A 23,915-nucleotide genomic window follows, 5' to 3' on the forward strand; every position below is an offset into this window, starting at 1 on the left:
CAAGATCGTACTTTTTGGAGAAATGTCCTCTGGTCTGATGAAACTAAAATCGAACTGTTTGGCCATAATGGCCATCGTTATGTTTGGAAGAAAAAGGGGGAGGCTTGCAAGCCGAAGAACACCATCCCAGCCATGAAGCACGGGAGTGGCAGCATCCTGTTGTGGGGGTGCTTTATTGCAGGAGGGACTGGTGCACTTCACAATATAGATGGCATAATGAGGGAGGAAAATGATGTGGATATATTGAAGCAACATTTCAAGACATCAGTCAGGAAGTTAAGGCTTGGTCGCAAATGGGTCTTCCAAATGGACAATGACCCCAAGCATACTTCCAAAGTTGTGGCAAAATGGCTTAAGTACAACAAAGTCAAGGTATTGGAGTGACCATCACAAAGCCCTGACCTCAATCCTATAGAAAATATGTGGGCAGAACTGAAAAAGCGGGTGAGAGCAAAGGAGGCCTACAAACCTGACTCAGTTACACCAGCTCTGTCAGGAGGAATGGGCAAAAATTCACCCAACTTATTGTGGGAAGCTTGTGGAAGGCTACCCAAAACGTTTGACCCAAGTTAAACAATTTAAAGGCAATGCTACCAAATACTAATTGAGTGTATGTAAACTTCTGACCCACTGGGAATGTGATGAAAGAAATCAAAGCTGAAATAAATAATTCTCTCTACTATTGTTCTGACATTTCACATTCTTAAAATAAAGTGGTGATCCTAACTGACCTAAGACGGGGAATTTTTACTAGGATTAAATGTCAGGAATTGTGAAAAACTGAGTTTAAATGTATTTGGCTAAGATGTATGTAAACTTCCGACTTCAACTGTAGCTGTCCTTCATCTACACCATGGTCTTAATCAATTATTTGGTGACATATGAATATATTTAGTATAGTTTTATCTAAAAAGGATAACTTTTTAATGTTTCACTATTTTTATTTGACTTAATCTGCAAACATTAAATGGTGTTTGTGTTTGTCTGCACTGCTGTTGACTCTGGGGTGTGTATGAATGAACAGGATCGCAAGGCTTCAAGGTCAGAAGTTACACTGTGTTGACTTGAGGGGTTACAAAAGACCGGTTTGACAATTCCACTGCACAGAGAGGCTTTTCAGAGAGAAGAAACCCTGCTCCTGGTTTGAGTCTTTTCAATGTGATATGCATGTCATTTGTAATATCATGACAACACTAAATAAAAAACGGGTGCATATCAAACCAGTCAATATAACAATCTGTCACTTCATTGTCAATTTGTGGTCAATCAGTTATTTCTCCGCTTTTGATTCAGTGAAACAGCCAACTGCAGAAAGCTGTATGAAGTAATCATGAACAATAGATTGGTTGACCTTGATACATTTTCCTCAATAATAATTAAATGTGACATTTATGGATATACCAGTAGATCAGTGTTTCACTTCACTTACAGTAAGTGTTTATAGGAGCACCACTGGGTGTATCTTCCAAATGGAGTGATACATTGCATCTTAGTGTCTTTAATCTGGCAAATGCTAAATGTTTTAAAAAAGAAACAAGTTGGGACAGCCTGAAAATCTGTTCCTGCAGTTGTCTCTCTCTGCAACTGTCACCACTCTCAGATGATAATCATCTTACAGACAGAATAGATGCCCTCCACGCAGCAAGGCTATAACTGTAAATAAGGGTGCCGTTTCTGTCTTTTCAGTGTGTGTGTGCACACATCCGTGTGTGTGTCCTTTATCTTCCCATCTTCCTATGCTCCGGAGTGCTTTGCTACATTGTTGTGGCGGCTTGAGAGATCAAGTGGGGATAGAGGGAGAAATTAGAGAATGCACCTGGGCAAAGCTAAACTGGGACCACTGGCAGCTGCCTAGCTGTAACCACATTTCATTTGCCATCAGTAAGATAGGCATAAGATATGGCGAACAATGTTCTGGCTCAATTCGCCTCCTGATTTCATTCGGAGAGTACTCCTCAGGAAAATAGTAAGCGTATGGACGAGTTAAAATGCGTACTCTGAAGAACTACCGCACATCTAAAGAGGTTTTCTTGCGACTTTTGAAAAATAAAAGAATATATTTTAACACTGCATCCTTGAATCTGAGGAGAGACCTGGAGAGAAACGATCCCTTTCTGACACGCCATCCAACAGTCTCCTGGGAGCCGGCTCCTGTGCTCATGTCCAGACATGCCACCCTTCACCAAAACTGTTTTGATAGATGGCAGCTCATGATAAATGAGATGAGAGTTTTTTTCATATTGAAATAAATATTTCTCACAGTGCGGAGTAAGCAACAGAATCACATGTGCGTGTGCATTGAACTGTGAATTTTGGCCATTTCAAAGTCACTGCAATGTGAAGTCCTACAGTACATTGACCATTAAATAATGGTCAAAGAGACTAGTATTCAAAATGGGAAATGGGATGTTCTGCACAAAAGCCTCTCTTGTCATTCCCCCTCTCTCAACCCTGGGATGCCAAGATCATTTTCTCAATGGAAATACCCATAATAGGCATGTGTGGGACATCACTACAAAATCCCAGTTCAGACTGATCCCGATCAAGAGCCAGTACCCTAAATATGCTACCCAGTATTTAGTGCCCCAAAACTCCCACCCCAGACCAGTCCAGGGGCATGATCCCCACTAAACCCCACATTGGGGGTTTGGAATGGGAAGTAGATGGGGCCTCCCCTGTCTGGGGAAGTGCAAGATGACTCCCTGGCAAGAATTTCCCCTCACAATAATTTTTGCACAACAGCGGCCAAGAGAAATTCAGACTTTTTTTTGCACCTGGTTCGACACACGCAAACAGACCCCCCCCAAATCCCTCCAATATCCCACTTCAGGAGCGAATAATGGAGGTTTTGTGGGGGGAGGGAGGTAGAGGAGTAGGTAAGGACTTCAGACTGCACAGGGCTCAGAGGGAAAGTGTGTGTGTGCGTACATACATGTGGTGTGTGTCCGTGGGGAGTAAGAAGTGTGTCGCTCCAGACAAGGTCCATGGGGACGAGGAGGACACGGAGCCTAGGTTATGAGGTTCTGAAGGTTGCCGAGGGCAGGAAGAGAGGAGAGGCGGGGGGCATGCAAATGTCAGATGTCACCCTCCTCTGATGGGGAGAGGAGAATAGGGGGGAGTCAGCCTCCCCCTGGTGTTTATGTAGCCTTGGCAGGATTTCCTGCTACATGATGAAATAATTAGAGGCCCAGTGTGGAGGGGCAACGCCATGCCAGGAGTCTGACCAGGAGGAGGCGGTGAATCTATTACTGGTTCTGTAGTAGATGTGTCTCCTTCCTCCCAGGCCTCTTCAATGCCCTTTGTCTTGGTGAAGCAAAGCAACGCTTCGTCCACTAAATGATCTTCAGATCTGTATATCGTTTGAGCTAAGAGGACACAAATGATTTGTCAATAAAATGCTGGAAAAGTTCATTCATTTTTATGATGATACTATTCTTCAACCTGTATTTACAGCTCACGAGCAAGTGAAGGCCATTCGCTTCTGCAACATCACTACTCGTTTACTTGTGGATGTTCAGAAACCCCGCCAGTCATTTCATGGTGTATGATTACCTTTTCTCCCCAGGTCAGGAGCACGGAGGTACGGTGCAGGGTCAGAAGGTCAGGCAGATTTGGTGCAAGGACACGTGCAACAGATCAGACTTGTCAGTCAGCCATGTTTGGTTACAAAGCAGCTCAAGTGTTTTCTGAAGACTCAGTCTAACACATCAATATAAAAGTATTGAGTATGTCAGTTTTAGTTGTACTTAAATTAACAGCAATTTCCATGCACTAATAAATTGTAACGACACACTTCGGCTAAGGGCTTTCTGACTGTTTGGCAAGGTAACTCACCCACATAACAACACTCAACTGTTTTCAGACTGGATGATGTCATGTTTTTGGTGTGCATGTGTGTCCGCCCTTCTTCACGTTGTCCATTTGTTTCTCCCCATACAGCCGCGCTGAGGTGTTACCCCAACGCCCTCCTCCACTCCTGGTTTCTCCGCTGGGGCAGCTGCGACAGGTGTCAATGGTGCCTGAGTTCCCTCTGACCTCGCATTTGTTGTCATAGCTGGAATAATTGTGCAGGTTACCGTCATCGGCCTGCTTCATGCCTGCCTTCCTCTCAAAGCTCACCTTTACACCCTTTTAACTTGTGTTATGTTCCCACCTTAAAATAGGAGGGGTTGTAGAGAGGGGACGTGTGTGTGTGCTGTATGCATACTCTTACCTGTGTGTGTGTGTGTGTGTGTGTGTGTGTGTGTGTGTGTGTGTGTGTGTGTGTGTGTGTGTGTGTGTGTGTGTGTGTGTGTGTGTGTGTGTGTGTGTGTGTGTAAGCAGGGCAGATTCTGAAGCCTCCAACAGGCAAGCCATTTATCCCCTGGTCATGGTTGTTACCTCTTACACCCCCCCAGAAACACCCAGAATACAAGAGGCATATAAACAAGACTTGACATTTGTGTGCCTGTATTGTGTGGGCTGATGGTTCTGGTTAGTTGGTGTTTACCTTCACCTACGGTAACACAAATGTGAAACTTGTGGTTTCTGTCAACATGCCAGCTACAACATGTGGTATGTACTGTATAGTGGGAGAGACATACATATTTTTTCTCAGGGAGTGCTCTGTGTGTGTGTGTGTGTGTGTGTGTGTGTGTGTGTGTGTGTGTGTGTGTGTGTGTGTGTGTGCCTGCACATGCACTTTGTGAATGTGTTTGAGTGTGTTGGGGAGGGGGGTATGCCTGTGTGCATTATAGGCTGTTTAAATAAGACCAAACATTGTACAATAGAAAATCTGATCAGATATTATTCAATGGAGAGAGTATTGCATCTTCCGTTCAACGCACTCAATGTACTATACATGTGCGGCCATCTACTGTACAGTCAACGATCAAGGAGTTCAGCAAAGTCCAAACTAGGGTAGCAAGTTATGGGAACTTGCTTGAAATACTGAGCTCAACACATTTACCCAAACACTAAATGAAGCACAGTTACAGTAACAACCCTCTAAACATACCTTGCTTAAAACACAGAACTTAATACTATCTGCAGGCCGTCTATATGCCCAACCTCAGGCCCTCTTCCTGACTTGACACATGCAGTAATCAGAGCACCCCCTGACTCTCCACATAGATCAGCTAGACTCTCTCTGTCTCTCTGTCTCGCTCTGTCTCTCTGTCTCTCTCTATCTCTCTGTCTCTCTCTGTCTCTCTCTCTGACGTGACTTAAGGCCAGGGGTACACTGGGAGACAAATCCCTCCTAGATGAGGACAGTGAGGCTGTGTGTGAGGGCTACAGTACAACATACAGTAACATTTCCTCTTTCTTTCAGTGACCCCCACACCACCGCTACTCCACCATGGCAACGAGATGGATGTGAGGTTTTGGGGTGTTTCTGAGTTCACTGAACACACGTAATAAACCCACTGTTGACAACAATGCAGAATTAAAAGATTTCAGTGTACCAAACATTAAGGACACCTGCTCTATCCATGACATAGACTGACCAGGTGAATCCAGGTGAAAGCTATGATCCCTTATTGATGTCATCTGTTACATACTCTTCAATCACAGAAAATGAAGGGGAAGAGACAGGATAAAGAAGGATTTTTAAGCCTTGAAACAATTAAGACATGGATTGTGTGTGTGTGCCATTCAGAGGATAAGTGGGCAAGACAAAACATTTCAGTGCCTTTCAACAGTGTATGGTAGTAGTTTACAATTGGCTCATTCATCCCCCTCCTCTCCCCTGTAACTATTCCCCAGGTCATTGCTGTAAATGAGAACGTGTTCTCAGTCAACTTACCTGGTAAAATAACAGATAAATAAAAAAAAATAAAAAAATAGGTGCCAGACGCATCGGTTTGTGTTAAGAGCTTCACACTCAACAGTTCCCTGTGTATCAAGAATGGTCCACCACCCAAAGGACATCTAGCCAACTTGACACAACTGTGGGAAGCATTGGAGTCAACATGGGCCAGCATCCCTGTGGAAAGCTTTCGACCCCTTGTAGAGTCCATGCCCTGACGAATTGAGGCTGTTCTGAGGGCAAAAGTGGGGATGCAACTCAACATTAAGATGGAGGTCTTAATGATTTGTACACTCACTGTACAGTAGTTATAAACATGAGCGTAGTGAGAGATGCAGACTCCATAGTCCAGCTTGTGTCATCATCAGCAAAGTTGAGAAAGTTGAAGCATTTGTCAGATCATTAATATAAACTAGAATTAAAATAATACAGATCCAAGAATCGATCCCCGTTGAACACCACACGTGAAAAGTGAGGCAGCAAAATGAAGGCATCGGAAAAGTTCAGCTCATTTTAAATCATGAGGTAAACGACCCTGTCATGGCGAGCGTCAACAACTTCACTCCATGAAATCCATCAATCAAAAGAGAGGAAATATCATCGGTCACACTTACATCGTGCCAGTAAATAAGGTCTGTTTGAGTACATACAAGCAGTTTTATTTCCATCCATTTCCTCTGAGTATGCGAATATGCAAGGCTTTAGAGCTCCTCTCTCGTTGCTCAATCAAACTAGATCCTGTTCCAGCGCAAGTGTAATTGAGCAGTGCGTGCGATTGCTCCAGAGGGGCTTCCCCTGGCTTACGTTCCCTAGCCTCGGTGACTCAGCCCTGGCCAGATGAAAGGAAGCAAGGCCCTGAGCACTCCGCTTACATCCAGGCCTTTTTCCTCCGGTCGCTATGTGGCCTAGCCAAACCAACCGTCCCTCTGTGGGTATGAAGTGGGGGGCTTCAGCGGATGTGGGGGTCCAAGGGTGGTTGTCAAGGGGTGTGTAAAGGGGTGTGAGGGGGTATAGATTGGAACCGGAGCTGTGTGACCGAAGCTGAAGCGATGTCGGCTCACCTGGGACGCAGGGAGAAAGGACGGAGTTCAAAGATGAACGTCTAGACAACATCTTCCTGTCTGGAGGGATCCGGTGTGGCACCAAGATGGCCGACAGGGGTGCAGAGAGGGAGGGGTTTTGGCAGCAACTGGCTGGGCTGACAGAGCTCAATTTACAATCCACATTGAATATGAATTGCATGGTTAAGAAGCCACGAGAGTGTGCTCTAAAGTTCACAGGTTTCTTGATTTCCTTGTTCATTCTTGATCCCCAAACTTCCCTCTGAAAGTGATTCTCGTTGTGTTAGGGTTAGTGACTATGGAGGGAAAGAGTATGTGAAGAGTCTTGAGTAGAAGTAGGGGGTGGGTTCTACAGCACAAAGTGCAATGTTTCACGGAGTCATAATGGCATTAAACATACAACCTTGCTGTTAGCAGCACTATGCACCAAACAACTGAGACATTTGACAGCCAAGAATGACAACATAGTTTGGGAGGTCAGTAAGGGTTTTGCAGGACACTCCTCTTAAAAGCAACAAAACAAACACCAGCTCAGAGACGGAAGGTCTGGGCCAGAGTAGGCAGACCCAGAGGAGCGGGCATTAAGGGCAGTGTGTTTTGGGTCGGACTTCCACGTGGGAGTGATGTTGTATTCTCTGTTTCCTAAGGCCAGAGTGATAGTGGCTGCACAGAGTCCTGTCGCTAGCCAAGGAGCTGTCATCAGCTCCATTTCCTACCACCAAAACAACATCCATGGACTGAAGCCCTGACATGCAACATACTAGAAGAAGTGCATTGTTCCTGCCAGCCTGACCATCCAAGCCATCAACATGGCATGTACAGTAATGCCATAAGAAGCACCATATTTTCATCCCAGTCATTCTTTCTATCCTCAATGTAAGCCTTTGCCGTCCCAACGATCAACACACCAGCCTGTTTTATAAGTTGTCAACATGACTTTAAATCACATACATCTAAAAACACCTACATCTTCACATTGAAAGAGCTGGGCTCAGCATTGAGATCTGATGTCACTGAATGAGACCTGATGCATATGCCTTGACACCAGTGGAGATTTATCTTCCTTCCAGAAAACATGACCTCTGCAGCCCTCCTCTGACCCCCAGGTTAGCCTGTCACAGCTTATTTGGATGACAGGCGCTCTGAGGGCTCTAGCCCCCCAGGTCTGCTGGGTAATAGGACTCCTGCCCACCTCCACCTTAATTTTCTATATTTCGTCTTTTGGTCAAAAAGACGTATACGGTCAAAATTGTGGTTATATGCCAATGGCAAATAGCCTCCTGTTGAATCGCTATCATTTGGATTAACCTCTCTGAAACTGTCTAGACTGAAAACATATTTCACAATGTCAAAATTCATCAACATGGCTTGAAATTGTATAACAAACCCCCTAACTTAATTATTAAATAAAAAACAATCGCCATAGGTAAATGTGCTGTGCCTTTCCATCAACACCAAAATAGCAAAACAAGACAATTCCCATTAGGTTTGTTATTCATCCATGGCCGATGACAAGATGCAATGCCTTGAGGGGTATTATCTTACACACACAGGCATATCTGTGTGGACCAAGCATATCTCCACTGTCACAATAGAGAAAGCCCTACCGAGACGTTGTTGTAAGAACAATTGCAATGCAAGAGGAAAACGGGATGTGAAATGTTTTCAGACTGTTTTGAGGGAGGGAAAACAGCAACAGAAGTCTCGAATAAAGGATCCATTTCCTTTTTTAGACTTTGATCACTTATCAGTTTGCTTTGTAATGTCTATCCTTCACCAGTTGTTGTACTAGTTGCCATTTCTACTGTGTGTAAATGCTTGTCCCTCCTCTTCCTTCTGCTTCCTCCACATGTGTGTAACAGGATGAGGGTTTCACGATGATGGGAAATAGAAAGAACGCCGCGAATACGAGAGAACGTTAGAACCAAGTCGCTCTTGGATTGGGCCCATTTCCCGACAACATAGAGCAGCATCAGAATCCAGAGAACCCCTCTCCTCTCTAGGGCCAATCGAATGGAGAGGACACTGCAATTAGTCATTGTTTCATATTTGATGTGCAGCCAATACATCTCTGGACTGAGGATCTTTGTCTATTCTATCAAATCTATTTCTATGGTTGTACCCATCCAGAGCTCAACAAGGTATGAGCTTGGTGTCACACACAGTACAGTGAAAAAAGGGAGGCAAAGAGAAGCCAAGGAACAAAAATTCTTCAATCTTCAGCTGTGCTGCAGAACATTTCACATTTAGGCCTACATGTGGTTTTGCAGATAAACTTATCCAGATCAACTTCGATTCAGTAAGTACTGTAACAAAGAGTAGCACAGTGCACTTTGGTGATCACTGCAGTTCCATTTGAGACAACCCCCCAAAAAATCACCATGCAGGTGGGAAAAACAAAGCCTTTGAGTTTGGAGTTTGGAGCAAACAAACACACACGGATGTCAAGTCAACCAACAGTATTCCCCCAATACATTTTTTTATATGATGTCACCTGGTATGATATCATGGCCTAACCAAAAGATTAGACTCAATGCACCTTTATCTGAGCCTTGTGCACAATGGTCTGAGTAACAGGGAGCACTAACTTAGAAAGATGACAAAATCCAGATGACTGTTTTGGCAATTATGTCAGGCATACTTTGATTGCTCTCTCACACAATTATGTCAGGCATACTTTGATTCCTCTCTCACACAACTGTATCATGCAAGCATTACCTCAAATGGACCTACACCAAAAAATAAGATATCATCAAAACAATAGCTTCCTAGTTCCAACAAGACCCTCTAACAAACTTCAGATTACCCGTTTCTACTGTATGTCTGTCTCAATGATTCAATGAGGTGAGTTATACAATATAATGATAATGGGCTTCCATGGAAAGAGCTAAAATGTGAGCCAGTATTATGAGGGACTCAATTTACATATGTTTGTCATCATACCTGTGATGGACATGAATTGTTGGACGTTTTTGTCCATATTGCCTAACCCCCATGCTTTCCCATTAACAGCTTAGGGGAAAACATTTGGAAATAACGTTGTGAAGTGGGTCAATTAGGTTTTTTAAATGGTGAAATTCACTGGCGAAGGATTTAAATCGGAGTGGTTTACTTGTCTTTGTAATTATGTTACAAAAAAAACGTTTTTCCCAAGCGTCTGAAAGTTGATATTTTGAACGGTTGTGGGTTTTTATGAAATTCCCGCATAGGGAGAAAAACAAAGATGAAGAGGCTGATATTGCCAATCACACACTCAACAACGAAATATAAAACTATGCACATTATAATAAGCATACCGTTCATTTGATCAGATTCATTGAGTTTTAGTGGTAGCCCAGAGAAAGGTTTAAATGGTTCTGTCTGCTCGTGAAATGTGATAATTCCATATTCTAGGAATGGTGAATCTAATAATAATTATGTATCGTCATATTTTTCCATTACAAGAAATCGATTTCTTGCACTTTGGAAAAAATGGGGTGTAAGTAGGATTTATCAAATTATCATTTAAAAATGATGTAGCCATAATAATAATAAAACGCATTTGTATGAATGTAATTGGCACGTTTAAACTAGGACTATCTGAAAGAATGTCATTGCTGATAACAAATAAATACATATATTATAAAGAAAGGATAAAATTTACAAAATACTTTAATAAAATATTTTCAACAGTGATGATAAAAAAAATCCACTGTGTGTATGTGTCAGAGCTGATGTCACGCGCACAAAGTCAAGAGTGGTCAGCTGCTCTCTTAAAAAACAAAACAAGAAACGAACTTTGTAAAAACAAATAAAACGTTAATACAGGCATAAATGTTAGCACAAGGCTATCACAGTTAGCATAACTCAACGTCAATACAAGTAATTATTAAATATTATGCTGGCTATTATAGCAAATGAGCACCACTATACTAGAATTAGCATGCATTTGTATTATGAAAACGAAAAAAATGAAAGAGACGTGCTGAAAAATTAATTTAGAGCAAAATTATACAATTTCAGTAAAACAGGGAAGGTAAAGAATTGCTATAGTGGGCCATACATCGCTTAACTTTTAAGAGTTGCATTATGATCATTGTTATAATGCTTTTCCAATTGAAAAGGATCCCCACGCCTATCAGGTTTAACTAATGCTTTGTGCGTACAATGGCAAAAGAAATAATGGGCAAACAATAAAATATTTTTAAATATTAGAGGTTTCACAAACCTGCTTGTATTTAGCAATTATAGGGCCCATTGTTCATTGAACTACCACCACCATCATAATCAGCTGCAGGTAGCAATAACGATACTGAACTCAGCTGGGATACAATAAGCCAAAATTGGGTGCTGTCCGTTGCTTTCTGCCCAGATGCCACCGGTTAGTCCTAATGGGGTGGATTAAAAAAGAAATGATTGCGGCTGTACGAGTTCTTTCTTTTCTGAAACTAAGGTTGCAAACATTCGGCTACAGTAGTAGCTGTAAGATATACACCAGGCCTAAATGGGCTGTTAAATTTTGTTCCAATTTCTTTTTACGTTTGGCATTGGAGCAGCGTGTTGCCTACTGTGAAATGGGAATTAATCACGAGCGTTTTATCCAGGAAGATTGTTGCATATGTCCCCCCCAAAAGATCAAAGGTTACATCGAAATACTTGCCCTAGGGATAAGATGTCATATCCACTACAAGGCGGGCATGTGGTAAAGGAGGTGCGGCCAAGACCGTCATAATGAAAATGGAGAGGGAAAAAGCTACACCCTCAGTAATGTAAAGACAGCTTTCAGTGGAGCATGGTTGGTGCAGCAGCCTCTGACACTGGACCATATCGGATTATTCTCCTGGTCGATTTGTTTTAGGACTACAAGTAATGTATTGGAAAAGTGAACTAATGTTGGCTTGCTCCAAGGTGGACGATATTGAAAATGGGTTCAACTCAATTTCCAACAGCACGGTAAGCCTATGTTCAATATTGGCAAAATAAAGTATCGGAGCATTCATCGTGTTGAGAATATGTTTCTTCATTTCTTGCTATTACCACTAGTTTAAACGGCCTATAATTGGACCGAATTGTGGTTACTCCAAACCGATAGGCTATGATTCGGCTCCAAGTTAACTAATATAAAATTGTCGTTTTCCGGGCACAAATCAGTTAATTCATTACCTGAGGGAGTATGCGTTTATTAATCAAAAATAAACCCCTGCAGCTGTGACAGCCGCGGGCTGATCGCACGTTGGTTTGAAGAGGGCTGCAATGGCGCTAATTGCCAAAAGTCAGCAAACATTTTGTTTATTTGATTTGGCCATTAAGGCTTTTTAAAAATGTTATATATAGCCTATTCTAATCGATAATTTGTCTTAAATTTCACTGAGAATTGCCCTCCTGCAGACAACTAATTTGACATCGGAAACGGATGAGTTGGTAATGTGAACCATCCTGTTGCGAAAAATGCTTGAAGTAGGCTATAACATTTTTCTCAAGAATCGGGCAATTTGGTTTGTACATTTTTATTATTCGAGATGGTAGCTTATTTTTCTCCAATTTCTTTTGACCCCTCACTATACTTAAGGAGAGATGTGTAGGGCCATCTTCCGACCCTCAGAACATAGGCTACCTGTGATTCCTACTTGTACGCCTATTTCAGTATGCGTAAAACCTTCAGTGGAAATTATGACAACTTCCAAACTGTTAGGCCACATTTTGTCAAACATACATTTTTGTCCGTAGTTTACACATGGAAAATATTTTGTTAGTTTTATTTGACTTTAATTTATTCCATTTTATATCCAGGGCACCTCGGAAGACATTTTTGAAGACGAGTCCTATTCACCGTCATCGTCTTTGTCGTCATCCTCGACACTGCAGACGATGGCATCAGCCTCTCTGGGGAAAAGCCTTTGTGCAAGTTGTGGTTCAGAGATAGTTGACAAATACCTGCTCAAGGTAAGTTGACAGGCATTATTAGGCCTATTCAACCAAGGCCTAAAAGTCTTATGTTAAATGGTTGTCCCACGTCCATAAACTAATAGGCCTACAGTAGTCACATTTTCAACTGAGAAGAAAGTTTGACATTCAAATCAAATCAAATCATATAGCCCTTCGTACATCAGCTGATATCTCAAAGTGCTGTACAGAAACCCAGCCTAAAACCCCAAACAGCAAGCAATGCAGGTGTAGAAGCACGGTGGCTAGGAAAAACTCCCTAGAAAGGCCAAAACCTAGGAAGAAACCTAGTGAGGAACCAGGCTATGTGGTGTGGCCAGTCCTCTTCTGGCTGTGCCGGGCGGGTGGAGATTATAACAGAACATGGCCAAGATGTTCAAATGTTCATAAATGATCAGCATGTTCAAATAATAAGGCAGAACAGTTGAAACTGGAGCAGCAGCACGGCCAGGTGGACTGGGGACAGCAAGGTGGACATTGACCTATTTGTTAAGTTAGCCCAAATAAAATCACATTTCAGTTCAGATATTTAAAAAAATATTAAACATTTTTCACTGACATTGAAAGATATTCATACTTGCCTTTCGTGTACTGAAACTGTAGATGAAGCTACTATTTTGGTTGAATAAATGTTTGAGGTCGGACTGTTATGGCTACATTTCAGGTGAACAACTTGTGCTGGCACGTGAAGTGCCTCTCGTGCAGCGTGTGCCAAACTCCTCTTGGAAGGCATGTCAGTTGTTACATCAAAGAGAAAGAGGTTTTCTGCAAACTCGACTACTTCAGGTAATTATATGGCCTCAGATTGTTTATCTTAAGCCTGTTTAAATAAAAAATATTGATTCTTAGAATTAAGTGTTGACATTACCTTGGGCCCTATGAGGCCATGCACCACCTTAGCCTACAATTTGTTTGAGAACAAAGGTTTAAATCTTCAATTTGAACATGTCTTTTTACATCTAACTATTCATAACGTATACAAGTTTATAAGAGTTGCTATATAGAATATTTGCATTCCTCACAGTTCTACATTATTAGTAGGCTAGAATGTATTTTGACCTATCATGCAAAATTGTATAATACAAATGTGTTGCATTATGTAGTTTACTGTAAACTACAAACATATCAGTGTCATGTTAAAAAATACAATCCAACTTTCTCACAGGAAGTATGGAACTCGCTGCGCCCGCTGTGGCAGGAACATTCACTCCAACGACTGGGTAAGGAGGGCGAAGGGCAACACCTACCACCTGGCCTGCTTTGCCTGCTTCTCCTGCAAGCGCCAGCTTTCCACGGGGGAAGAGTTTGCCCTGGTGGAGGAGAGGGTGTTGTGCCGCATCCACTACGACTGCATGCTGGACAACCTGAAACAGGCCATGGAAAGTGGTAAGCAACATTAAGGGTGCATAGAAAGAACAGGAAGGCCTGTATTTTGAGAAGGCGTTTATTGTACAATATTCAGACTGTACACAGGCCTTTTTTCTACACATTTATGATTTAGCAATTTATTTGAAGCTTGTTCTTTTGAAACATTCATTGATAACTGAATGTCTGTGGTCACATGTCCTTACAGGAAAAGGTGTGAATGTAGAGGGAGCCCTACCGTTAGAGCAAGAAGGGTCCCAGGCCAAACCAACTAAGAGGGCTCGCACTAGCTTCACTGCAGACCAGCTACAGGTGAACATCATGGATTATTTTTTACTTTTCTGTTCCCCCAGAAACCACTGACGTGCATTTTTGGAATTGCACTTGACACGCCCCAAGCGCTCACTCTGCTGATAGATACTGTACTCTGAGGAAAAATGTACTTTCTATGCCTGTGGTATGTGGTTGTCCAGCCTAGCGATCTTAAGATGAATGTACTAACTGTGTAAGTTGTTCTGGATAAGTGTCTGCTAAATACCTAAAATGTAGAAGTGCCAAAACCATACCAAGATCAATATTCATGTGTGCATCTTGCATTCTCTGCATCTTGTCTGTCAGGTGATGCAGGCTCAATTTGCTCAGGACAACAACCCAGATGCTCAGACCCTCCAGAAACTGGCAGAGAGGACTGGTCTCAGTCGCAGGGTCATCCAGGTTAGCGCGCTAACATTTTAGCCTAGTCAAATAATTAGGTGTCCCTGAAATTACAAAGAAAGCTTAACCCACCCCTGTTCCATCTCCAGGTTTGGTTCCAGAACTGCAGAGCTCGTCATAAGAAGCACGTGAGCCCCAACCACCACATGTCGTCCGCAGCAATGTCATCGCTACAGCAGTCCAGGCTCTCTCCGCCTCTCCTGGATGATCTCCAGTACACAGCTTACATACCAACAGACACACCCATGCACACGCCCATGCTTACCGCACTGCACACATACATGGATGGTGAGCAAAGTCGGCACTTGGAGATCACAGGTTCATATTTTTACATGTCTTGTGTATCATGAGTGACATCTAATTTTGTTAGAAATCAGTACAAAGATCTGAAGTCACAATATTTGAAATCACAATAATGAGTAGTGTATCAATATTACTATAACCAATAATGGATTTTGGACTAACAATAGCATGTTTGTGTTCTTCAGTGCACTCTCCATCCTCACTGGTGTTCCAGCCTATTATGTCCCATTCCATGACACAGCTGCCAATCAGCCATGCCTGATCGTTATATTCCACCCCCTGCAGAACCGGGTCAGAATGCTGTGGAGCGACACTCACCGTCCATCAAAGGGTGTGGGGCACCTACATTAAATTATTTGAGGGTTTATCGAAGGAGATCCAATGGTCAGAATTTAATGTAAAATAAGGAGGTTGATTTCTAGACTTTTTGTTAATATATATATATATAAAGTATCTATATTGGTTATGAAATTTCATATTTAATTTATTTGATGCATGTGACAGCACTTTGTTTAAAGTAATGAAATGATTTGATATATTAAGTTTCTATTTTGTCGCTGATATATAGCTGAGCTCTGTTTTTGATGGCTGTGAAGAAATACTGAATAAAAGCCATATGATCACTGCTGACAATGAGGGACTGGACTTTACTAGATGCTTGTTCTGATGTCCATGAGGATCATAATGCCATTTGACACACTTCACATTTTAACTGATTGAATAGTCTTTGTTGTGCCTAAAAGTCACATTTCTGTTGCTGGTAGACTATTTCACATGGGAACTGGCACATGCCCATGGGCAAGAATGCCGTTAAAACATTGAGACTCATCCTCTTGCCTTTAGTCCCTCGTCGTTTCAGTCTTCTGAATCTTTTTCTCTCTTCCTACTCGTCAGTCTTTTCGTCCGGCGTCTGCGGAGCATCCTCAGAGTGCTGGTATTGTAGTAGGGTCGAGCGGCTGAACCATCATTGTACTCTTGATCCAGCACTGGAATAAGAGTGGAAAAGACTAACTGAAACTGAGGGAGAATAGACTGGTATTTGGGATTTATGGTTCGGTGTAAAAAAAGGTCTTGGCTGCAATAGCTGTGGATTTGTATCATGCTTGTACACTTTTTAAAAAATGGTGTAATTGCATTGTGGCACAGCAAATGCTGTAAAGCACATGGAACTATTCAAATGAGTTTTATTTATAGAAGTCACTTCACGTTCATTGACAACATCTTACAAAAGAAAATCCCAAATGAAAAATACATTAAATACAGATCCCAAAATGTAGAAAAGAGCATGTACAAGTAATTGACAATATTAAAAATGTAGCACTTTTTTCACCTGTACCACTGACCGTACAAATTCGGCAAATGGCTTTGACATCCTTCCATTGTCAGGAGTCTAAAATATGTTTAGCCTAAAGTAAAAACCTAAATTTTCCACTAGCTAGGCACGCTAACTAGAACCTGCAGTTGTCATAACACCTTATGCTCAACTAACAGAACTGAATTTGTTTTTGTATGGGTCTTCATTGCAGTGACACTGACACACCAAGTATTTGCCAGAGCCACTGTGATCAAGGTAAAAATAATCACTTCAGACAACTGTAATCCACCAAACATCAGCCAAAACTAGGCATAGGAATTATTTTGCTTGCAGGCTTTCCTATCAGACAACATACAGTATATGTATGGCTTATGGAAAGCAGTCCATTGGCCAGGAAGTAACACCATTCAGTTGTAAGGACATCTCATAAAGACCAAGAGATGACATGCCTTCAAATCCTGAGCTCTGGTTGAGTTAAGTGAAACATCAGGTTTGATGAAGTGATTCACTATTCATACAGCAGGGGAGGAGCATATTAGATATACAGGAGCCCTTATTTGAAACTGCTAGCCCCCCCATACATACAGTATTAGTCAAGTTTGGTCACACCTATACATTCAAGTTTTTTAAATGAATTATTTTCCACATTTTCTACATTGTCGAATAATAGTGAAGACATCAAAACTATGAAATAAAACACAAAATCATGTAGAAACCGAAAAAAGTGTTAAACCAATCAACATTTTTAAAATTGGGTTGAGGTTGAGTGATTGTGGAGGCCAGGTCATCTGATGCAGTGCTCCATCACACTCCTTCTTGGTCAAATAGCCCTTACACAGCCTGGAGGTGTGTTTTGGGTCATTGTCCTGTTGAAAAAATCTCTGAATAGTTGAAATTCAGATGTGTCTGTTACTTGAACTCTGTGAGGTACAATCTGAGGTGCAGTTAATTGCCGATTTCTGGGGCTGGTAACGCTAATGAATTTATCCTCCGCAGCAGAGGTAACTCTGGGTCTTTCCGGGGGCGGTCCTCATGAGAGCCAGTTTCATCACAGCACTTGATGGTTGTTAAGCCTGCACTTGAAGAAACGTTCAAAGTTCTTGAAATGTGTCTTTGCTTATTTAAGCTGTTCTTACCATAATATGGACGGTGTCTTTTACCAAATAGGGCTATCTTCTGTATACCCCCCTACCCTGTCACAACACAACTGTCACAAATTCACTTTTAAAAAGGCACACCTGTTAATTGAAATGCATTCCAGGTGACTACCTCATTAAGCTGGTTGAGAGAATGCAAAGGGTAGCTACTTTGAAGAATCTCAAACAGAAAATATATATAGAGTTGTTTTACACATTTTTGGTTACTACATGATTCCATATGTGTTATTTCATAGTTTTGATGTCTTCACTATTCTACAATGTAGAAAATAGTAAAAAAAATAAAGAAAAGCCCTGGAATGAGTAGGTATGTCCAAACTTTTGACTGGTACTGTACATGTAGGGTATCACACACATAATGTAGGCTACCCGTGCTATACATTACATGAGCCCATGTGTGGGTGTAAAGGTCATCACAGATGCAGGTTTTGACCGCAAACTGCACTGTTTTCTGCAGTAGTGGGATATAGGGCAGAATTTGATCATTATTGTCCTTGACACTGTTGTTGCTTAACCTTTAGTGGCTGAATATTTGGAACTCCATTAGTACCCAATATTGACTTTGAGTAGCATAAATCAACTGGTTGATTTAGCTAAAAGTCTGCAGAACAAGTATTAGTCAGACCACAATTTAGAGTTATGTCAGTCTGCTGCACCCAAAAGGTTCCTTTTGTTCTAAATAATGAAGTTCATGGCGTGATTGTTTTTGCAGTAAGGGCAATCGTCCATGTAAACTGCAGTTACAGTACAGCTGCTGAGGACTAATAATGATGCTAGGGATGATACAGTAGTGTACTGCATGTTGGATATGCATAGCCTCTGATCTGTTTGGAGCAAACCAGAAGTGTTTCTCTCTCTCACTGGACCAGAGAGTTACACGTTGATTTCAGTATCAGCACAAGTCACAGTGAAGTCTGACCACCTGAACTTGTTCCAAGATAGTTCCTGCCTGTCAGTCCCTAGTCTTGAGGTAAGGCAGTAGCAACGTCTAATGGCCACACTATTAGTCTCATTGTTCGATTCTCTAGGTCTAACAGTTATTCTAATGATCACACATGTCATAGTCAATGTAAGTGTTCGTATGAGTCTCTCAAAATCAGTCAATGTTAGTTCTGAAGACTTTCGAAGTTTCTGAGTTGCAAAAGTCACAGTCAGTGGTCTCATTCTCCATTAGGGACTGATATCTCCTTGTTAGCTGATAGACAGCATAGTGTAGGTAGCCAGAGTTGAGCTCTGTTCAGTTTAAAGCATGCTAAATAACTTGGAAGAAGTAAAGCTATTAGTTTGTAGGAGAGTGTTGCATTCCTCAGTGGTGCTCAGTTTTTCTCAGAATACTGTGCAGCTCAGCAGACATGAGGAAGGGTTTCTCAGGGCTCCCGTCGTTCCTCTCCAAGTCCTCACCTGGAGGGGTGTATGGGAGGAGTGGAGAAAGGAATACAGGAGGAAGGGAGAGGTGGAAAGGAGATGAGCGAGAGGGATTAGAGGTGCTCAGATAGAACGTGAAGCAAAGCAAGAGAACAGCCACAGTGTAAAAAAAGAAGAAGGTCAAAGCGTTGATATTGGGATCGACTGAATATCCAAGGATAAGAGCAGGTGTATTCCTTCAGATGTTATTTTCGATTTAAAATGGAAATGAATCAAAAACCAACACCACAGTGTTTTGGAAGCACTTCTATGAAGAACAATACGTAGGCTTTACTTACAGAAACACAGAAACAGCGTGTCCACACACATTGCATAGACGCTGAAGAATCCATGAGCGATCAAATAGGACCCGAATATCACCGTCTGCCAATGAGAAGACACGATAATACACCATCAATACCCAGCTGAATGTAGGATGTACCCATTTCTATACCCTTTCTGTTGTTGTATCTTACCAGTAGAGGTACCCAGTAGTAATGCAAGGTCGGCACATCTTCCTGAACAATTGGTATTTTGTGTGTGAAGAAAAAGAAGGCTATGACGCCTGCAACACACAAAAAACACAACATTGTAAATACCCCAGCCAGGTCACCTGTGATACAATTCAGTATTCGACGTCCATCCATGTCCGAGGACGTCGGGAGTTTATGTGGAAACTGGCCACTAGGTGGCACCAGTGAGCGTTGTTACCTCAAAGTAGGTTTCGGTAAGCACCTGCCTTTGATTCCAAAGGTTGTAAGTTTGAATCCAGCGATAACTATTAACTTAATCATTCAGAGAAAATGACTAACCTTAAGAATTGGGAGTTCATGCCTAAACCTAGCCTTAAACACTTGAAATTCAACATTTGGTACAACTTTGAAATTCGACGTTCGAGAAACATGGATGAACATCTAATTCTGACGTGAAACTGAGAGCTTGTTGAAAAACCCACAGATATGCTTCATCGTTTATTTAGACTTTAAAACGTGACTTTTGACTGATTGCAGTCAAATAAAATATCAACTGTTATCCTAAAAGGATGATTAAGTAGTCACAAGAAAAAATATATGTTTTTTTGCAATGACTCACCTACACTCCCTGCTATTAGCACTTTCCCCAAGAACAGTAGGAAGTCTGTCACTCTGTCCAGCACCGCCACCCTGCAGGAGAAAGGGGTGAACCCAGTAAGGTTACCCCAGTGAAGTGCCAGCCAACACTGGGTAGCCTAATAATCCAACCCCTGGCTTCAGAGGGCCTTACCTTACTACGTTTCTCATCAATAGGCAGAAGGCATCTCGAGCTGACGTGCAGAAGCACTTCCCATATATTGCAATCTAGAGGGAACCCACAGACCATGGGACCATGTTGAGTTATAGCATACACCGTAGCTAATCTACCCTTGATTCAGTTGCTACATATGCAGCAATTAACACAGATCAAAGCCATGTAATAATATCAAGACATATAGACACACATCACACTACTCACCATAATGTAAGCATTTCTGTTCATGAATTTGATGAAGCGCTCTAGACACCAGAAACAGCATTTGAGGCAGCAGAGCAGGAAGCGTGCTGCCACGTTACTGGCACCTGAACACAGACCACCGACCATTAGTGATGAGTTACTCCACAGAGTCACACCCACGACTAGATGAAGCCGAACTCACCTTTGAGTTTTGAATCTAGATACTCCAGGATAACCCGAGCCATCTGAACCAGGGCCAGAATCAGAGCACCAAATGCCAGCGAGCCAGTGTGATACCTGTAACCCAGCCACACACACATCTTTAGTCAGTCCATCATGAAAAAAAAATCAGAACCTCCCAAACGCCCCAAACACCTAAAAACCTGTCTCAAACAATCGCTGAGCCATAGTGAAACAAACTGGCAGAGTGGTACGGTAGGCTCCTTACCGTATGGCCCTGCTAAATGAAGAAAACAGGGGGCAGGTGGGAATGTCCTGGGGCTTCCTCCGGGCCCAGTAGTAGGAGGCGAAGGCCCCAGCCAGGGTACACTGGCCCAGGGCGATGATAAAGTTGACCAGCCACAGGAAGATGAGCAGGTTGGACAGCTGGAGGATGAAGAGGTAGCGGTGGTAGGGCGTCTCCCCGCCGTAGAACGCAAATGTACACTGGGCGCCCGGACACGTCTTGGACACATTGGTCTTGTTGAAAGTCTGGGAGGGAAATTGTAATAATGAATGACTATTTATACAAATCGGGGGTACTCCACACCAGAGTTTCTGTGTATGTCTGCAGGATACTTAGAATGAGTTTAGAAAAAAGGGACTTACCTCAGGATCGCATGTCTTGTTTGCGTACATGCAGTTGGGCTCAGCAGCCATTACTTTATAGATGGCATCTCCAGAGGAGGCCAGGAATCTGTGTGTAACGCTGATTAAGCATCAAACATGTTGCTGTTGTACAACAATACACAACAAAACAGCACTTTCTTAGGTCAATCTCTGTGTCTCTGTTTCTGTATTCCATAAGTCATTCAATACAATATACTTTATAGAATCTGGGACTTAGGTCGGAATCATGAACAGCACGATGACCAAAGAAATGCACCAACAGCGCCCTCTAGTGGAGAAACACCACACCAGGAAGAGGATACACAGAGGTGACAGAAAAGTAGGAGATGCAGATGGCCAGCAGCAGGAAGGTGATGATTGGGTAGAAAAGTGTTGACATGATGTAGCTAACAGCCCTAGAGACAGAGGCACAAGAAGAACATTGTAAATAAACTCTTCTCAAACAACAGTCGTGAAGACAGCGAGAGAACACAAACAGTTATTACTGTGAGAGAAATTAGTCGACTTACTTGCTTCCCTCCCTCAGTAGAGCGATAGCGATCCATACTCTCCTCCTCAGAAAGATCAGAATGATCAAGATGGAGGCCTCTATGGTACACAGAGCTATCACTAACAGAGAGGGGGAGACACAGCAGAAGGTCTGAGCCAAACCATAGTAACATCAAACCATAGTAACATCAACCCATAGTAACATCAACCCATAGTAACATCAATCCATAGTAACATCAAACCATAGTAACATCAATCCTAACCCAAATTATCCTCTCCAAATGTAATGTATTAAGTAAATTACAGACTGTGTATTTACAGAACATCTATTTACTAATTTTCAACTTTTACAGGAACTGGTAATCAGGCTAAATGGTTTGAAAGAGGCTTATCCCTAAGACAAAGCTGAGAGAGAGAGAGACTGTCATGAGTGAGGTGATGACATACAGAAGATGAGCCATGTCTGACTGAGATGCAGGTAAACCGTGACGTCTGTCTGGAAGCCGATGTCTACGATGGTCACATCTGCCCCGGGCTGCTGCCTCAAGAGGGAGAACTCCAGGTAACAGTGCCATATCCCTACAGAGACATGGGAAGCAGAGGTTAGGGAGGTAAAAACAGACACACACTGACACACACTGGTACACGGCCATGCAAGCACACGTGTATGTACAGTTACACACACTTTATTATAGTAAACTAAAACTGAAACTAAAATGAAAACTAATCATGAAAAAACTATTTGTAAATCAAATAAATAATGAACACACCCGTTGCCACAGCAGCACCGCAGATATTGGCCGCGTTTGAGTGGCAAAGGCTAAAGCAAACAACTGTAGACAAAATTGGAGCGACAGCTGAAAGTCTAACATTGCTGTGTTTTTTCAACAGCAAGGCTCCGATCAACATGGCAGTGTTGCCATTGTTTCTAAAAGGTTTTCTGTGTAATGTCGAAATAAACATGTCTCCAACCCCCATATCACACACTCACAAACTGAAATCATAATATCATATTATGTGTGTACATTGTACAATCCCTTAGTGAGACAGAGCCTCAAATATCAAATTCATTTGTATATATCCACTCTACACATAAATTGCGGAAAATTGGTTTGTTTTTCAGTCACGCCTTTGGTCACGTTCGTGTGGGTCACATAACCCCCCCCTTATGATTGGTTGACAATAGAGCCTCCAATTGCAGAAACTTGAGGTTGACTGCGGTCAAAACTTCATGACCTTTGACCACATGATTTTTGTAAAGTTCATGCACCTGACAATGTGGGTGCAAGTCAGACCGTTTTTATCCCCAGAATGTAACACACATAGAAAGGTGAGTTACAAGTCGGTTACGATGGTAACCGACTTGATAAAATTGGACTGCTCGAACACGGCCATTGAGATGAGCATGATGCAAAACCTTGCTCTCACACAGGCAGTCACACAGAGTATCTGCGCATGTGCACGGGTACGCTTCACGCTGCTACAACGTGGTAGCTACGGGACCAGAACAGCGGAGACGTTTAACCTTGCGCTTCACCGCTCCTGGTTGTTGTGGAAATTGACCCTCTATTACAGTTTACTTTGTGCAGCTACGTCATTTCGCTGAGTCTACTTTTAAACCTAACCTATAACCTGACTCATCACCTTACACATTACTGTCCCACACTGGCAAGAACTGACATCCCCAAAACACACTAAAACGTCAACTAAATAATATAAAAACGAAATATATATATATAAAATATATATAATATGTTTTTAATAAAACTTCGACTAAATAAAAACTATTAAAGTGGATCGGAAAACTAACTGACACTAAACTGAATTTCGAATAAAAGTCTTAAAATTAATAGAAATAAAAACTAATATTAAAAACACAAAACTCGAATAACTTTGACACACACACACACACACACACACACACACACACACACACAGACCGACCATAAGCGATCACCAGTATGACGGCGATGATGGTGAACCAGAGGAGGAGTCCGGCAGTGAAACGTAGCAGCAGGATGAAGATCAGACTGACCACCAGTGCTATCACCAGACCTCTGGAAATAACACACAGTACA

At 42.2% G+C, this 23,915-nt stretch overlaps 2 protein-coding genes across 3 annotated transcripts in view; one reads left to right on the forward strand and one right to left on the reverse strand.

Annotated features, from left to right (window-relative positions):
• Positions 1–11,267: 11,267 nt before the first annotated feature.
• lhx8a (LIM homeobox 8a) lies at positions 11,268–15,781 on the forward strand. Of its 2 annotated transcripts, none has more exons than XM_024435427.2 (8): positions 11,268–11,781; positions 12,619–12,771; positions 13,436–13,557; positions 13,937–14,157; positions 14,345–14,448; positions 14,755–14,850; positions 14,940–15,168; positions 15,339–15,781. In XM_024435427.2, the coding sequence occupies exons 1-8, from the start codon at positions 11,698–11,700 to the stop codon at positions 15,413–15,415; spliced, it is 1,086 nt and encodes a 361-aa protein (XP_024291195.1). In that variant the 5' UTR covers positions 11,268–11,697; the 3' UTR covers positions 15,416–15,781. The 2 variants fall into 2 exon arrangements, with proteins under 2 accessions (XP_024291195.1, XP_024291196.1); XM_024435428.2 differs by having other exon boundaries at positions 14,940–15,138.
• A 2,098-nt stretch (positions 15,782–17,879) lies between these two features.
• LOC112260375 (choline transporter-like protein 5-A) overlaps positions 17,880–23,915 on the reverse strand; it is a 100,963-nt gene continuing 94,927 nt past the window's right edge. Inside the window, exons 10-22 of the mRNA XM_042328663.1 lie at positions 23,782–23,894; positions 22,285–22,416; positions 21,858–21,957; positions 21,651–21,743; positions 21,328–21,415; positions 20,948–21,210; positions 20,702–20,796; positions 20,521–20,624; positions 20,293–20,366; positions 20,122–20,192; positions 19,506–19,594; positions 19,329–19,413; positions 17,880–19,026 (exon numbers count right to left, since the gene is read on the reverse strand). Coding sequence (XP_042184597.1) covers positions 18,932–19,026; positions 19,329–19,413; positions 19,506–19,594; positions 20,122–20,192; positions 20,293–20,366; positions 20,521–20,624; positions 20,702–20,796; positions 20,948–21,210; positions 21,328–21,415; positions 21,651–21,743; positions 21,858–21,957; positions 22,285–22,416; positions 23,782–23,894 — 1,402 coding nt within the window. The 3' untranslated portion in view covers positions 17,880–18,931. The remainder of the gene's footprint in view (positions 19,027–19,328; positions 19,414–19,505; positions 19,595–20,121; positions 20,193–20,292; positions 20,367–20,520; positions 20,625–20,701; positions 20,797–20,947; positions 21,211–21,327; positions 21,416–21,650; positions 21,744–21,857; positions 21,958–22,284; positions 22,417–23,781; positions 23,895–23,915) is intronic.

The sequence above is a fragment of the Oncorhynchus tshawytscha genome, linkage group LG10, assembly GCF_018296145.1.
Source record: "Oncorhynchus tshawytscha isolate Ot180627B linkage group LG10, Otsh_v2.0, whole genome shotgun sequence".
Lineage (NCBI taxonomy): Eukaryota > Metazoa > Chordata > Actinopteri > Salmoniformes > Salmonidae > Oncorhynchus > Oncorhynchus tshawytscha.